This window comes from Cheilinus undulatus, linkage group 23, assembly GCF_018320785.1.
Source record: "Cheilinus undulatus linkage group 23, ASM1832078v1, whole genome shotgun sequence".
NCBI lineage: Eukaryota > Metazoa > Chordata > Actinopteri > Labriformes > Labridae > Cheilinus > Cheilinus undulatus.
The window spans coordinates 22,246,540-22,264,740 of NC_054887.1; the positions used below are offsets into that span (position 1 = coordinate 22,246,540).

Below are 18,201 nucleotides of genomic sequence, written 5' to 3' on the forward strand. Positions count from 1 at the left end.
TACCTGCAAATTCCAGCACTTCCTTTCTAAAATATACAGTGTTTCAGATTAACCCTTTCAGACCCCTCTCAGTTATGGGGGTTGCACAAGCACACAAATGTTGTTACATAGGGGTAATTAGAAACTTCTACACATATCTGCTGCCTCGCCACAGACACAACCTTTGATGAAGGATAAATTCCCAAAAAATGTTGTATCATCCATGTCTTATCAAGCTAAATGCCAAGTACATGTCCATTAACTGAAATCCTTAGTCCAGTTATGACCCCTGGAAACAGCCAAAATAGCCCAATTTTTGCTAATTTGTTAAAAATGGCAGATTTCCTGTTGTAGAAAGAGAGGTGGTCCAAAAGGCTAGACCTCCTGCTGAATCTACCCACACATTTCAAAAATCTAAGACAAAGTCAAAGGAGGGGGCTTTAAAAATGACTCTTTAGAATAATAAATCTTATTGCTGATGGTCTTGTTTGCTTTTATAGCTCATGAAGTGTTATCAGTATCATTTAAGGCCAGTTTTATGTGCAGTAAAAAATTCCTCACAGGAGCTTTAAAGAAGTGTTTTCAGACTAAAGAGTCATTAAAAGTTTGAGTTAGAACACCTGGCCTAAAGCAATTTTCATAGGTATTATGAATCAAATGTTCCCGGCCTTAAGGTGTTGCTTAAATCTCTCACAGCTCATATTTTCTGTGATGAAACAGCTGTTGGGGATTTCACATCCGCAGGCCAAATGGGTTAAACAAGGACAGTGTAATCAGACAGAAAGCATCCGCGAGCCTTATTGGAGCCTAATGTAGGCTAATCAATATCACAATAAGGTCATGAAAATGGCGGTTGTTGTTTAGAGGCCAGAGCGCCTAAGCCTCTCTGAGTCCAAACATCCATCCATGTTGGTCTTATAATATGAAGAACATTTACTTCATGTCACTCGATTTCAGCAGATGAAATGATTTTCTGCTCCGTAAAGCGATCAATACTGGGTCAGGGTGTCATGGTTTATCAAGCTTAGCAGTCATATCTGCACCTGTTGTCTTCCCTTCAAGGGCAGATCTAATCACCGTCGTCTCAGGTGCAAGAAATGAGATGTCATTCAGTTAACAATAACTCACAACTGCTCGGCCAGGGGTCCCAGTGAGGAGTGACCACTCCCAGCACTAAAAATTTACCTCTCTGGCAGGCATCCAGTGCAGCCTTTCTCATAAAACAAAGACAAAAGCTGCTTCTGAAGGTATTTAAAATGCAACACAAGGTTTTAAAAGACCATCTGTCAGGATAAGGAATATGATCATCACTTATTTCTTTATTTAAATGGAAAATCCTCATATTTCAATCCAAAATCAATGGTTTCCATCAATCACAAAATAATAATACATTTTGATATTCTGAAGGCCAGCTGACCTTGGGCTCTGCCTCTCCTGTGTCTAATCAATATCATGCATGCTTACAGTATAATAAGACAAAGATTTTTGTTTAAACAGGATATTGAAATTATTATTTTACAGTTCTAATCATGCTTGGCTGCAGTCTTGGTGATCACATGATTTAATATGGTATAATATCATTACTAGTGCAATGGCAACACAAAGGCATATCCTGACTAGGAAAAGTTATGTAGTGATACACAATTAATCTAATAGTAATCCCAATGTCATGCTGTCCTATTAAGTAATTGCATTATAATTTTTCTATTTAGTAGAATTTGAAAAAAGCCTGCAGCAAAGCCTTTAAGTTTACAGTAGTGTCACTATGACACTTTGTAAAAATACCTTTATTTATTTATTTTTTCAGAAACTATTGCATTGTTTTGAAAGCAGAAATGTAAAAACTTGATTTTGTTTTCATTACAGGTCAAAACTATCATTATTTCTACACTTTCTTTGATAACCAAGCAAAAAGACTCATACCATTTATGATTTATATCATAATCCGCATTAGCAATACTGTCAAACATAATTGTTAACACACAAATTACCCCATTTTATGCATGATACAGAAGCAAAAAGATGAAATATTTGATATCCAGTTGATTGATAAACACATTTCAAATAAATCATACGAAATATGAAAATGAATCTATATACCTATAACCAAAGACGGTAAGCATGCAGAGCAGAAAGTCTGTACAGCAAGTAGACAGCAAGCCAGTATGTCTGGTTGACTAAAACTATGTCAAAAATGTTGCCTGACTTCCTTTATTAATGAGGAAGATTAGACAAAGATTCAAAATAGTCTTCATATGCACATCCAAACTAAACCAGGTGGATGATGAGCTGAGTATAATGTATATATGTACATACTTCTTCACTGGGTTATATGTTTTTTGTCTGATTTTACTTTTAAAATTTACTTGTTTGATGACTGTTGTATCTGATCATGGGATTCTTCGTGTGATTACCCTCACCTGTACTTAAAACACATCACTTTAGTCTGATGAAGAGCAGTGGCGCTCCAAACGCCACTTTAGTGCAATAAATAATTTGGATTTTTGGAGCCCTGAAGTGTGCAAGATGGTTTTTTTTTCTATTCTTCCGTAGATTTGACAAAGACTAGTTAAAGAATTAGAGCTGCTCAATTAATTGCATGAATCCCCATCAACTACGGTCCATGATTAGTGCATACATTTTTAAAATTAGGATTAATTGCATGCTTTACCGTTCCTTTAAGCACACTTTTAAGCCACCCCAGCATCTCCCTGCAGCCAAAATGACTTAAAATAAGTCCATCTCTTAATTTCTTAAAAAGTTAAACTGTTCTGTGTTTAAACAAAAACATAATCAAAAACGCACTCACTTTGGTTCAGGTCCTGATATGACGATCTTGTCTTGGTAAAAGTCTAAATGGGTTCAAAGGACACAAAAATCCAAAATGACACTGAAACAGTTTTAAATGCAAACAATGGTATTTTAAAATGTGATTAAAAGTGTGTGATTAATCACGATTAACTTCAGGAATCCTGAGAAAATTTTAAATCTTTTGGCAGATCTAGCAAAAATACAAGTTTGATGACAAAAACTTTGATGAAAAATAAGTTTAGTTTCTTCAAGGAGACTAAAACTAAAATGTTAGTGTTGGACTGGCAGACATTCAAAATCCATATTTCTCCACTGTGCACGTACATATATCAGCATTTTCATCAGTTTATTTCAAATAAATCTAAGTATTGATAGTACATTGCTATGGGTGTTTTATATTTGTATTAATTTCACCATTTGACTGATTAAATTATATCAAAGAGAATACATGAAAAAAAAAAGTCAGGACTTTCTATTGAGCAAAACTAGACTACAATGTTTTCAAATTTCCATTGACTAGACTGAAACTTTAAAGACTGAAATTTAATAAATGTATGGATGCACAAAATTATTGGCAGATGTAACCTTCAAAAGGGAATTATTGGTATTGGCAGATATAAATATTTCTGCCGATTTTTACAACAGACAAATACAATCTAACAAGTTTTTGGAGTTTTAGGCTGGACCAACAAGTCAGCTGATGTATTTTTCTTTATTCGTCATCATTATATATGCTTGAAAGTGAGTTGTAAAGACTGAAGTTTGCTCATTTGTTCATCTTCAAACTTTAAATTGTGTGGAATTGTGTGTTTTAAGGACTGGAGTTTTAGGTCTGAACTACATGTAAATATGGGTGGTGATGTCTAAAATTACTTGGTAAATGTTGCATATCAGCAAATTTCCTAATCCTACTCAAATGAGGCTAAAGCTAAATAACAATTTAATAAAACGACTCAATTTAAAACCACTGCAAAAATTGACACTGTTGCAAGCTAGAAAAAAAGTCTCCTTAAGTGTTAAGAGCTTATTTTACGTCACAAGTATATGGTATTACATCCCTTATTGTAGGGTTTTCATGAAAGTTAGGGGTATTAGGAAACTAGGTGATTCCTGAGTGCTCTGTCTTCATGCTATGCTAAGCTAGCTGGGTCCTGATGCTAGCTTAAAATGTAGCATTCAGAAATGAGAGTGGTATCGTAATCTGATTAAATTAAAAAAAAAAAGAAAGAAAGAAAGAAAATTCCCAAAGCTTTTATTGAAGTCAACTTCAATTTTATGTTGCAGAAGAGAAATTCAAACTTTATCCAGAGTCATTTTTCATGCTTATAGTCAGGTGAATAACATCTGGATGTAGAGCTATGCTAACATCTTCAAAGTAGTGTTCAAAAGTGTTATTCACATTCAAACAATGTGTGCTTCAGAATTTACAAACTGTAGCAACATACAGTAGAGAAGGAGGAATAATTTCAAGCAGCCATTACCTTACAGCATTTCAACACAGTAAGTGAAACTGTACAGCCTTTCAGCAACACAAACACTTTAAACAGCATTCTAACATTTAGCTGTTTTTAAAGCACCATTCTAGCACAGTGTCGTCTTTGTGATGGGAAGACTCAGTGATGGAGACAGGAACATTTGCTGAACACAGACTAAATAGTGGAAAACTGCTGGTGAACATTCCTGTGCATTGAGCTGTCATGTACTTGAGGAGGGATTAATGGGTCATTTTTATTCTTTCATACATTCGATATACTGCAGCATATTAACCCATGCATGTATTTACACAATTATTTGACAGTCACATTGTAAATGAAGAATAAAAGGCTCCAGGTAAGTATTTACAGTTCAGCTGCGCAATCTGGCAAATACTGAGAGTTAAGAGAGTTGCAAAGTGGGAATCATTGCAGGTTCCTTGATTTGATTTTACTGAAATCCTTATTACCAATCTTATATTCATAGTATCCTGCATAGTCCCGTTACTTTTCAATGCAATCAATTTAACTGTTGGATAATCTTAAAGGTTAATGGTCCACACTGTGATTTAATTAAGCGATTTTCTAAATTCATCCATAAAGAACCCAGTAACTGTTGAATGTATGACAGGTGGACATGGGTTTTCCATGTTCAGGGGCTCAAACTGTGTTTTCTCAGGGAATAAAAGAGCACAGATCGGAAAGCATTAAATACCTGTCACCTCAACTGACAAGAGAGAAGAGGAATGGCAATAAAATGCTCAAAATAAGTCTCCCCACTTTGCGACTCTATGATCCCTAAAAGCATATTTAATCCCCATTTGAACCAACTGGTCAATTCTTGGCGAAGGTTGCTAATTTCAAAAGGTAACTGTTAATGTGCCACAACACGTCGATGTTGTCTTGGTGTCATTTTATTAGCCAGCAGACAGGCCAGTGCAATGCCTCCAATCTGAGTAAAGGCCAGTCCTAATACAGTAGCAGCGATGTGGAAGACGTTGTCGTTGACCAAACTGAAGACTTTGCGGAAGCAGCCATGTGGGTGGATTCCTGCAGCTTCAACTTCTTCGATGTAATCTGACAGGAGAGGTCGATTCTTACAGCCCTTACGCTTCATGCAGCAGCTGTCCGGCAAGGACACGGTGCTGCCGTTCTCACTTGGCAGGAAGGTCATATGCTGGATAGCCCAGTCTGAGGTGAGCCAGTCGCGCCAACCCTCTGCTCCACAACACTCCAGGGCCCTCTGCAGGCTGTCTAATGCATCAGCCCGGCCTTCATCTTCGGTGTAGCCGGCAACAGCTCGCAGTAAGCCGCTGCGAAACCCTCCAGCAATGTCTTCACGATAGAAGAGACCTGAGAGTCCGGCGGCCAAACCGGCTACAAGAGCAGTAAGTTGAAAGAACCCGTAAGCCCTGAGAACGCAGGGTAGATTTGCAGCCACCCCAAGACAACCTAGGAAGCCCCAGGTGGTAACAGCAGCACCTGTGGACAGAAGGATGAGCGGAGCGTTGGGGTAGCGATTGGCTGAGAGCAGCATGAAGTCTGCCAGGGAAATCTGTGCCCAAACGCCCAGGCTGAAGATGGCCAAGCCAGCCGCCCAAAAGAGGCAGCTGAAGGCCAGGAGACCCAGGCGCAGGAGGTGCATGACTCCCACTGGGCGGCAGCAAGGTGGGGCAGCGCCCACAGGTTGAGGTGCTGGGGGAGCCAGGGAAGCCTCTGAGCCGATGGACAAGGAAAGTCGCTGATGCTGCTGGTGGAGCTGCTCCTCCTGCTCCTGGTAAGGGGGCAGCAGGTAGCCGGGGATCGCTGAGGGTCTGCGAGGAAGAGGAGGTGGAGAGAGCAGATCGAGACCCCGTGGCGAGGAAAGCCTTCGCTCAGCCAGACGTTCGTGTTCCCAGTCCAAAGAGCGTCGACTGGGACTCGGTCGCGCTGACAGCGATCCGTAAGGTAACGCGAAGCTCATGGTCCGGTCTCAGGCTTTATGTACTCTCCTCTCTCTCTCTTCTACACACTCCTCCTCTCTCTTCCTTCCTCTATCGGGGCTTTCACTCTCTTTCTTCTGCAACTCACAACCCCCCCTCTTCTTTATGACTGGTTATTAATCCGCCACTAGGACCACCAACGCCGCCTGGACTGTAAATCACGCTGATGGGTGTCGCACCGCGCTCTTATCTGCATCCACAGTCCCCTGTTGCAAAACGATTTATTTGTTTATTAGGGCTTCCTTTCCACCTGCATGGTCAATAACTCATCAAATTCCTCCTTCGATAGCCACATCCATACATCTGCTCACTCGCTGCTGCCCCTCGCTCTGGTCCAGACGAGAGGTGATTGCAGAGGAAAGGACTTAATATCTTTTCGTGAACACCCTCTCTCGGTGTGGAGGTGCATCCCACTGAGTTTTACTATCATCTATTTTTAGAATAAAAGAGCTGGGGAAAATTTCTTCTACTTGTACTGTCTTTGTAAAGGGTTACTTCTCTCCAGAGGTTGCTTTGTAAGAAGTGAAAAATGAAAATGCAAGCAAGAGACCAGCTTTAATGTTTTGTGGAGCAATGTGATTCAAGGGCGTCACTGCACTGATCTTACCCAGCCCACATTTCTAGTCAAAAATATCTCTTTATACTTACCAAAAACCATATTTGATGCAGAGATGCATCAACTTATTACAAGGGAAAATGGCCCGAATTACTAGTAAAAATAACTTCTTTTGATTCAAGTCTTTGCAGTGAAGTTTAAGTAAATTAGATTTACTAAAATCATTTAAATAACACGTTTCTTATTGTGGACAATTCCCATAAGGTCTTAGGTCTCACTGAATTGGTTGATTGCTTACTACTTGCCAAATATCAACATTCATAGGAGTGTCAAGATACATTTGCATTTTTTTCTATTAAAAAGCATTTTTATACAGATAGCCACAGGCTGTTTTGCCATGAGGCAATGGTAGGTAGTTGCCTGGGGCCTCTTGCTTGAGGGAAGTTTGAGGCATTGGCATAATAGGTGATAATGAAACATTAGATACACATTAGAAATACTTTCATTGGCTTATTTGATATTTTAAATGTAAATAAGCTACTCGGGGTGTATAAAAAGCTCTTACAGAGATATCACTGCAATGAAATAGAGCATTACTGTGTGTTAAAATGACATAAAATCAATGACAGAAATCATGACTTGTGTTACACGAACTAATATTACACCTGTAGTGCACACATATTGTTAATGTTATTCCTTGTCTTTAGACAAATCAAGCAGTGTAGTTCTGGAGACTTACAGTCATGTTTGTTACACAGATAAAAGGTGATGAACCAGTACTGCTTGCTCACAGTTAGATATATCTTGAGTTATCCATCCTTGTTAACTGAAAAACAGATGCTTCAAAATATATTCTTCACCAGCCATGATGGCTTTAAGCAAAAGGAAGAAGGTTCTCTTTTTGTTCACTTTTTGCCTGGAGCCTCCAAATTACTAAACATGCCTGTGAAAACAATAAAGGCATAATTATTACTAATTATAAGTCAAGTGCAGCAGGAAACTCAAGTTAATGTAAAAGAACATTTTGAAATCAGTAACTGAACATGCATTAACCTATTAGATGAAAATATATTACCACCATTTAATGAAGACATATAAACGTTTAAACAGTAAGTAGTAATATTTTCATGAACTAATTTTGATGTAATGTATCATTTTATCTGTAAAGGAACCATTAAACATGTGTTGACATTTGATACTCTGTACCAGAGTACCAGAGTTAGCTTGAAGCTGATTTACATCCGCACTCACTGGACAGGTCACACTTAAAACATGTTAAACAATAAGAAGATATTCTCGTGGGTTAAATTGACTCTTCTAAGTGAAAGTTAATGAGGTGAATAAATGGAGGAGGGTCCAAGCCATTTGAAGTCTTCTACAACATTGTCTCCCAAGATGGTGGGGATGCCAAATCTCTTGGGGGGGGGGGTCTGCTCTTATGTCAAAATTAGATGTACAAATTTTCCTTTACACAATGATTACAGACATAACGTACAACATTGCATTAGGGGCGATTTTAGAGAGAGATTATAGTCGTATATTTACAAGAAACCGAACTCGAAATTTCCAAGTTTAAAGATTACATTTCCATGAAAACACTCAAAATTTCCTAGTTTAAAAAGTCCTAGATTTTGATACTATAAAGTTAAAATTTCCAGTTTTTACAGTCATAAATTTATGACATTGTAAATTCAAAACTTTATGAGAAACTAACTTTCAAACAATGGTTGGATAACCGTAGATTACAGAAATGTCTCTTCTTAATCCAAATGGTAATAATAATGTGATCATTCTAGGCCAAAACCACAAGTATTTCCTTATAGATCAGTCCAAGCAAGAAGTATCAATTGATAAGGCTCTCAACTGTAAGATGTGCAAGGAAAACAGCTTCATCTGGTCAGATTTTCTTCTGCACAACTGGTAATGTTCTTTTTGCTCTGTGATACCAAAAATTCTCAGGGTTTTGTTCACGTAAATTTATGTCTATATAGAATTAATAGATATATAGAGTCTACATTTTATTCTAAATTTCTTAAACATGAAATTTTGAGTTTTTTTCTCTCAATTTAATATATTTAATATATTATACTTTTAGAGGCTCTAACACACTGCAATTAAAATCAATGTTTAATTTTCCAAGTGGGTCCTGGGGGGCTCAGCTTTCCTTCGATATGACTAAGGAAAAAAAGGCTAAGAACTACTATTCAATACTTTGTACAATACTTTAAAAATCTCAAAGCTTTGAAAATGATGTCTCTTCAGAAACTTGCTGTGATGATTTTGAACAGTTTTTGTCTAGATTTTTTAAGGGTTACTTTTACAGAGACTTACAGCGGTTTAATGACCTCCATGTACCAAACAGACGGACACAAAAAATGTTAAAAGGGTGATTATTTCTTAATATAGAGCCCTGTGTAAAAAGTTCCTGATTATAAGGGGGCACAACTCTTGCAATCTGAGTTTGGATCTGTGCCTGGGATGCCTTGTATGGAGTATGGATTTTTGCCTCTGCTCTCTTTAGAAATAGATTTTTACTCATTCTATATTTTTGATCATATTATTCTTTTAAAAACCGTAAAAAAATGAAAACATATTCTCATAACAACATTATTTATAAAACTATATAAACATCCATTTGCCAAAAATAGATGACTCTTTAACAGCACTTTGTTGGCCCACTGTTAAATGATTCCTGCTCCCTACTGACTTCCCTCCAGTCACCTCTCTGCCAGATCAGCTATTTAAAGCCTCTCAGTTAATTAAACACATTCAAATTGATCTTTTCTTTTAAGGACGTAATAGTGACATGGTGACAAAGAGGGGGATAGCCAGATAGACTGTCAGGGATAAAGGAGGGTTTATAAGGTTTATACTACAATCTTTGACTTTTGCTTTTCAGGGTTACAGAATATATTTTTAATATAGTTTACGCGAATGTTTCAATTTCTAAAGATGTATGCAAGATTTCTAAAGCATTATTTTCTCTAGTAAATGAAAAATACAGCAAGCGAGGTGAAGGCTAAGGGATTTCTCCAAGAAATGCAGACACAGTTTATGGTGTTAATAATTAATCTTTGCCCTATAACAACCATCTGACTGGGTTTTATGTGCACTCTGGACAGAAATGAAGGAGATACATCACCTGACTCTTGCAGGATGAGATATCACAGAAACCTCTTCCACAGCCCCATGAAGATACAGGCCTGGGAAGACCGTTTCTGTTTTTGTGGCTGCAGAATCACCCTTTTGAGTGAGACAATAAAAGCATCATAGTAAACTCTCTTTAGCACTTAATCACTTATTATTAACTTTCTGGGTTGTTCCGTTTGAAAAGAGAAATATTTCCTATCATATTGAACATAATTCTGCCACCATTCAAGGGAAAAAACACAATTGCAGTGTCACGATGGCTGGGAAGTTTACTTCAACACAGTCGTGCTAAATGCTAAAGTCAAAATGTTAACGGTTAGCTATTAGCCCTGGTTTTAAGTAGCATGCTAGCATTTGCCTGTCAGTTCCAAACAAACTACAGCTGCATTTTATGTTATGTTTTAAGTTTACCTGTATTTAGACACGAACACAATTTAAAAATTTACCCGATAATGACGCTGGAAAAAAAGTTTATGGTGTTCATTTCCGTGGACAGGCTAATTTTGAGGTAGTAACCCCAACAGTTGTTCAGATATGCCGACACGACGCCAAACATACCGTTAATGAAGCAAAGAGTACACTGTAAAAAACAGATTGTCATGGTAACCTACAATTTATCGTTAATATAATTATAAACTAGAGTAAAATTCTGTCTTAACTGCTTGTAATGATGTCCTCAGGCTAAAAATTTTTCCTACTAATGAAAATTATTACTTTGAAATTATGAAAGAGAGAAAAGGTAAAGCCTATCTTATTATAAAGCTGAGCCCAAATAAACAAGAAGTTAAGATGCTATTATACTAAATGGCGACATTTAGCAGTGGTTAACTTTAGAAATACATGCTAAAACTTTCTGAAATAAAATCTGATTAAACTTCTGTATAGGGTTATGGTAAGGGTTAGGATACCTAAAGTTAAAAAACCTGACCTGCAAAACCTAATAACAAAACTTTTAATGAAGTTCAGTAAACAATCTGCTTACAGGAAAAAAACTGGTCCTTCATGAAAACATTCTAATGTAGCAAACATAGCTCTGTTAGCAGCAAAAGCTATGTAGAAGACATGGCTACATAGCTTTGTAACAACATGGCTTAAGCTAGGCTCACAGAGCAGCTACATCAGCTACTAAGCAACATTATCATTGTAGCTGGCCATGAAAGCTAATTTGAGAAAAGAGCTATATAGCTACGAAACTAACGTGGTTAAAGCTAAACTCAGTAGCTATGTAAGCTAATGTAGACATTAGCTTTAGCTATGTTTGCTAAAGATCGCATTACTACTAAGTTAGAATTGCCTAAGTAATAATGTTGATTATATAGCTTAATGTAGCTATGAATAGCTATATAAGCTATTTAAACTAAAGCTAACTAAGCAAATGCAGGCCACCGTTCTAGTAACTACTCCTAAAACGGGTTGATGCATAATTCAATCCTGAATTAGACTTCTGACTGTTTACTCTCTCTGATTAATGAAACGTTGATTAGTCTGTACGGTTGCAATGTGGATGATACAGTATGTTATGCCAGATTTTGTTTATGAATAAAGTTTAATTTAAAAAATGATACTGGAAATACGTTGTAGCTACCAGCACATTACAGCACTTCCATTCTGACACAGGCAGCATCTCAAATGAATGGTCTGTGAGAATGACTGTCAGAGATGTACGCAGCCAGACTGTCTTGTAAGTCAAATTGAGGAGTTAATGGTTGGTCATTAGGTTCAACCAGTTCAGAACCATTTCCATTCTTTTTTTTTTTTTTTTTACAGTGTGTATTGTCCTGTGAGTATTTGTAATGGTGACCTTAGCAAAAACAAAATTGTATACACTTCATAAAGTCAGCAAAGCTTTTGAAGCATAGTTTGGATTAGTAATGAAAGTTAGTTGTATGATGCCAATTTCCAATCTTTTATCAAAGCTTTCCCCTTTCCTTTACTTATCTCTATGTGCATATTTTCATGTTTCTCCTGCTAATATTACTTTAGCACACAATAATAGACCAAAGAGAGAAGTACACATTCAAAGATGTAAAAAAATCTTTTAATGAATGATTTGGTTTTTGCACTTGTTTCATGTCAAATAAGCCATTTGTATGATTTAAACATAATTTAAGTTTTCTGTTAAAAAAACAAACACTCAAAAGAAAAGCTGAGCGAAGAGAGTAGAACTAAAAGTTTAAAACTGATCTGTGGAGTTTGTCTCATAACTGCTTTTAAAAATATCTGAGCGATTATGGGATGGAAAAATGCACCAAGATCCAAGCAGTGATTATTATCACTATGTTAAGACGTGTTGCTGTTCAGCAACATTCCTCCCTTAATCTGCATTAAATATAACCTCCCCTGATGAAAACTTGTCACAGTTGTTCACAAAGATATTATTTTTGGTTTAATTACTTGACTCATTAGGTACAGTGTATAAAGACACTGCTACTTCTCCTTCCTCTCTGTGTGTCTCCATGTGTTTCTTCAGCTTTGCCTTGGATGCAAATGTTTTCATGCACTTCTCACAGTTTGGTTTCAGCGGCCTGAGCCCTGAGTGGCTGCGTTTATGTCGTGCTAGCTCTGACGAGCTCTTGAACTTGAGCTCACAGATGCTGCAGGGATACGGCCTCTCTCCTGTGTGAATTCGCTGATGCAGCTGCGCCTCGCTGAGCGTGAGAAACGACTTCTCACAGTGTCCGCAGGGGAACGGCCTCTCTCCTGTGTGGATGAGATTGTGCCTGGTGAGTGCGTACGGTTTGGTGAAGCATTTACCGCAGTAGGTGCAGGGGTACGGGCGGGCCCCTGAGTGGGAGATGATATGCTCCTGTTGGGTTTTCTTGCTCTTGAAGCGTTTGTCACACTGGTTACAGGAGTAAGGCCTGTCATCTACATGGGATCTGTGATGTTTTGAAAGTTCCCCTTGTGATAAAAAGCCCTTCCCACACTGAGAGCAGAGGAAAGGTTTCTCCCCAGTGTGCATTCTCTCATGTCTGGCCCTCACAGACACCAGTGTGAACCTCTTGGGGCAGTGGGAGCATTGGAAAGGCCGCTCTCCTGTGTGAACACGGAGGTGTTTCATGAGCATAAAGCGAAGCGTGAAGCGTTTGTTGCACTGGTCACACTGGTAAGGCCTCTCTCCTGTGTGTGTAGATAAATGCCTCTTCACGTCAGATCTTCGTGTGTATGTCTTCTCACAGTGTGGACACTTAAACTGACGCTTCACTTGATGAATCCGTCGGTGCTGGGAGCGAGCAAGAAGGGTGTCAAAGCCACTGCCACACTGCTGGCAGATGTAGCGTTTACTTGTAACGTGGGACTTCCTGTGTTCAAGCAGCTCGGAGGATGTGGGGAAGCTCTGGCTGCAGATGGAGCAGATCTGAGGAAGCTGGCTCTCCTGTGAATGAGACTTCTTGTGGTGGACGGTTAGTGCACGTAGGTTGGCAAAGGAGTTGCCGCACAGTTGGCAGGAGAAAGAGATGTCCATGCCATGGTGTTTGCTCTTGTGTTTGGCCAGATCCCACGAGTGCTGGAAGGTTCGGTCGCACTGTGAGCAGTGAAATGGTCTCTCTCCAGTGTGGGTGAGCTGGTGCCTCCTTACATCTGAAGTTCTGGTGAACGTTTTGCCGCATGTTTCACACGTTAAGGCTTTCTGTCGTCTTTGGGACTGAGGCATGTTTACTTTGCTTTGACTGAAAGGCTGTTCGGCTTTGTCCTGCTCCATGTCACCTTTGGGGAAAAGTTTAATGGATGTGAAGATTTCATCTGTGCTGGAAGGAGACGGGATAAATTTGGCTCCTGAGAGACTCCTGTACTCTTCAGTCCGAACAGTCTGCATGTGGAAGTGAGGTGGGCTGTTCATTTCTGCACTGTGGAAGGGACACTGTGAGCAGGTGAAGATTATCGACGTCATCTCCCCTGAATCACCTGTATTCAAAAACAAAAAACAGTGTAAGATCAAATGTATCTTATTCAGAAGACATTGCCTTATACGTCTCCCCTTGACATTGCTATTACCTTTGTCCACTCCTTTGATGGCTATAACAGAGGGGGCGAGTGATACATCAGCTCTGCTCCTAAATAAAACATAAACACTTATTACTAATATTTCTTGAGACACTCTTAAATAGTTATGAATATTGTCACAACAAATAGTTGAAAGTTTAATTTCCCCAAGCTTTTCTTTCTCTTTGTAATGTCTTTTCTATATAGGACAATAATAGGATATAACTGAAATCAAGTCAAAATGCATTGTTATAATGCTTTTATCTCTGAATTTTGGGAATGATTACATCTATCTTTTTTTGATCAACTTTTTCAAACTTCAGCTGTGAATGTAAGCAGGATGCAAAGTGCTATACTAGATAATGAGTGAGAAATTCAAGGCTGTAGCAGCTAAATTTGACTGTGAAAATAATGTTTGCAGCAGATATCATAAGTTGGCAACACTGATGACTTTTATGTTTATATGTGCTGTGAAATTGTACTGGGACAGCAAGAGTCAAGCTCTGCACCTGTCTACACAAACTTAGCAGCCAAGGTCAAGCTCGATGGCATCTCTTTTGTCTAGGCCTTTTCACCCTTGGTGATATATCCAGAGACTGCTGGCAGTTTTCAGACCAGAGGCCATGCTAACTCTACTGCCTGCCTGGATGATTATTCGCCACATCTACCCCTTACTACATCCTAAAATTTTGGACTTTGTTATTTCTTCAAGATTATTTTCCCATTGCCCCTAGTAATGCAAAAGGGCATCCACAGCATAACCAGGGTTGTGTCAATCCTACTTCCTGCCCAAATGTGCCTCCAGGCGGCTTACTCTATGCATCTACGCCTTACTTCAGCCTCAATTTTAAATTTCTGCACAGTACTGTATATAGTTGACACTATATATCAAGCAGAATCCTCTGATATTAAAATTTTGAAGCCAGTGCAAAAGTGCTTATCACTTTGGCAGCAGGCTGTACAGGTAGTACATTCTAATAAACAAATTTGTTCTGATGTTATTGAAGGGTATGACTAAACTGACTGACAGATGAGTGTGTTATATCTGTTACCAGTAGGCTGCCTGCTGCTAGGTTTGACTGAAAGTATGCATGGGTATACTTTTCCAAAAACTATGGCTGGGTTTCAAACCTCTGCTTCAGAAACCATGGAGGATGTCACTGAGGCCTAGTCTACATGTAGGGTATTTTTGAAAACAAAGGTTTATCTCTGCAATTACTTTCAAATGCATGCAAACAATTTTCCCAGTCCCTGAAAATGAACTTTCAGCTAAGCTAAAAGAACACTGGCTTTAACTTCATGTTTAGCAAACAGACATAAAAAATGGTGTTGGTTTCTCAAAAAGAAGAAATGGATTAAAGTCTTCCTACTGATTTCTTAGGTTAACTGTAGGGAAATCTAGGTATTCGGAAGAGGGAGTTGTTATTGTATTACAGTATACAAGTTTCTTTTATGTACCATTGTGGTTCTTCAGTGCCATATTTAGAGGTTATGCTGTCTTTAAATGTATTCTGCCGGCTACTTGATGTCTTCAAATGCAGACGAGTGGATCTGCGCACATTATCAGACTGTTGTGTTTCAGAAACCATATCTTCTTCTGCCATTTCATTATGGACAGAACTGGAGTCATGGTTATCCTTTAAGTCTGCACTAGAGTTCATATTGTTCCTTTCATCTTCAGACTGTAAGTCCTCCTTTGCTCCTTTATTAATGTTTTCTCTTTTCTCATCAGCTTGGTCATTTGATTTTTCTTCTTCTTGTGTGTTTTCTGACTGCAGTTCATCATTACTTGATGCATCATTACTCTTCCCCATTTGTACATCTTGACTGAGACTCTCCTTCCTCAGAGCGAATGTTTTAGTCAGTGTCTCCAGAGCTTTAGCAACATCCACTGTTTCACTCGTCTCTTCTGCCCTGGAGCTGTAAGCCTCCTCACAACCAGCATTATCTGCAGTGATTGCCACGATCTCCTCTTCATAGAAATCCGTCTGAACCTGCACCTCAGTGGACTCAATCGCCTCTTCATCAGCCTCAGATGCTCTGACTTCAACTTCAGTGTAAACAGCAACAACACTGTACTGGTCCGTTCCCACAAAAGTGACAGGGTTTATTACGTTAGCATAATTGTGTATTGATTCCAGTCCAACAGAGATATTTGTCTTTTGCGAAGGAGGAATTGACAATGCAGACATGATGCAGCTGCCAATGGTGGATGAAGGTCCATCTGTAAAATAAGAAACAAAACAACTTACAGGAAAATCTGGTCATTTCAATTAAGTTAAAGTGATGCCTATTAAACTAAAATATGTAAGGGAAATTAAGTGACTACATAAAAATTAACCCCCTTTAAAGTGACTGACCTAATTCAACAGCGGTAGTCTCACAATTAGTGAAATAGGGATCACCTGATAGCAGTGAATGTGTCTCAAGTGACTGCAGTGTATATGTGCAAATCTGATTGAGATCTATTCACACAAACTTAGTTCTGTGATTGCAGCCAAAGATGCATCATTTAAATACTAACTTGAGGGAGATAAATATTTATGCAGTCCCCTTTTTTTTTATAATAATAAACTGAAACGAAAGCATTTTTGCTTCATTTGCCCCACTTTAAGATATTTTCTGTGACCCTTTACTATCAACAGACTCATCCCTTTCTGCTGTACTCACATGGCATTTTTAGCAGCCCTGAACTCTTGTAGTGTTTGAAGATCGAGCTCAGCTCTTCAGGTGATGACTGAACACATTCTTCCAAAACAGAGGGGGCCGAGCCCAGCCAGGCTGTCGTCTGTAATCACAGAGCAGATGTGTTTGAGTTTCTGGTAAATGGCACATTTTTAAGGATGTTAACCTGAAACATCTGGATGGACTACCTGTTTTAAGTCTGGAACTGGCAGCAGCTTTTCCAGCTTTGACAGCAACTCCCACAGTAACACATGCAGGGCAGTGTCATACTGTGGCCCATATTCTACTGGGAACACCTCCTGTACAAGATAGCACAGTTTAATATAAAAGGAGGCTTATTTAGGGTATTCTTTAAGCTTACACATGATCTGTCTGACCTGGAAGAAATATGCTCTCTCGACTGGATCTTTAAGCAGGCTCTGAACAAGTGCGATGAAAGTGGACTCTGTCGTCCTAACCTCTGCATCCCTGTACTGCCAAAGAAAGGATCTGTGTCATTAATTGGTTTTCGCTGATTTCTTTGGTAATGTAATGGTTCACTGAACTTACTACATCTCTCTGTGTAGATGTTATTGGGAGTCTTTCCAAGTAGCTCTGGATCACTTGAGAATCAACAGATCCCCGAGCTGAGCCTTTGCACAGCTCCAGAATTAACTGAAATGCCAACAAATTGTTACAGCCAAGTTGTTTTAGATATGATGTATAAATCGATATGATCCAAAGCTTTTGCTCACCCTTGCTCTTAGACCCAGGATCAGCTGGGCTCTCTGTCTGTGGTTTATGAGTCCAGGGATCGCCTCAGTCACCATGAACACATACTCCTGGAGCTTCTCATAATTCATCACATCTTTCTGCTTTGCCAGCTGCCACATTGCCGCAGACAGGAGCTGCAACGGGGGCACCAGGAGGCGAAGAGAAGGGAGAGGCAGGCTTGGATCTGAAACATAAGTGTAATATGAGAGATGGTCTGTTGAGGGCATCAATGAGCTTTCAACTGAGGATGGCATGGGGAAAAAACAAACTCAATAATACAAGTTAAACTACAGGCATGGAAAATCTTTATTTAAAGCCTTGGAACATTATTAATGTGATAGAAGAAAAAATCATTGTGCCTATTCAAATAAACCCTTATAATCTACCTAAAAGAAGCTTGTCATATAGCTTTGATACAGTATACTTCCTGGACAAATCTATTAATATCATAACGTCGTATTGTATCGGGGGCTTTCTTTTCGTTTTCAGACCATTTCAATACGTTACTTTGTTTGGCTAACCATAACTGCTATGAATAACATATATTGTACGCAAAAGCAACATTCAGACAGCATTTAAAACAGCAACATTGCCCTTTAATTAGACGGGTCCCGCTAGCTGTCTGACTGCTTTAAACACAGCCTGCTTTAAACAACAGCGAGAGAAGATTATAAAACTACGTACCATTAATTTTCTCATTGGGTTCAACAACCTCCATTGCCACGATATATGTCCTTTGGCATTAATGATTGAATGTAAAATAATGATGTTTATTTTTTAAGCTAACATGCGCTGTTAGCACGCAAGCGCCCGTTTCCTCAACTCGTTC

The 18,201-nt window shown here is 38.8% G+C and overlaps 2 protein-coding genes across 2 annotated transcripts; both read right to left on the bottom strand.

The window, feature by feature from the left end:
- Nucleotides 1-4,213: 4,213 nt before the first annotated feature.
- LOC121505660 (tetraspanin-7-like) lies at nt 4,214-6,577 on the bottom strand. Its single transcript, XM_041781146.1, has one exon. The coding sequence runs from the start codon at nt 6,223-6,225 to the stop codon at nt 5,137-5,139; it is 1,089 nt and encodes a 362-aa protein (XP_041637080.1). The 5' UTR covers nt 6,226-6,577; the 3' UTR covers nt 4,214-5,136.
- Nucleotides 6,578-12,008: 5,431 nt separating this feature from the next.
- Nucleotides 12,009-18,201, bottom strand: LOC121505171 (zinc finger protein 16-like). The gene is made up of 9 exons (XM_041780254.1): nt 18,057-18,201; nt 17,354-17,556; nt 17,169-17,273; nt 16,997-17,092; nt 16,808-16,918; nt 16,605-16,722; nt 15,393-16,158; nt 13,947-14,005; nt 12,009-13,856 (listed from the first exon to the last, which is right to left on the bottom strand). Exons 1-9 carry the CDS (start codon nt 18,088-18,090, stop codon nt 12,337-12,339), a joined length of 3,012 nt encoding a protein of 1,003 aa, XP_041636188.1. The 5' UTR covers nt 18,091-18,201; the 3' UTR covers nt 12,009-12,336.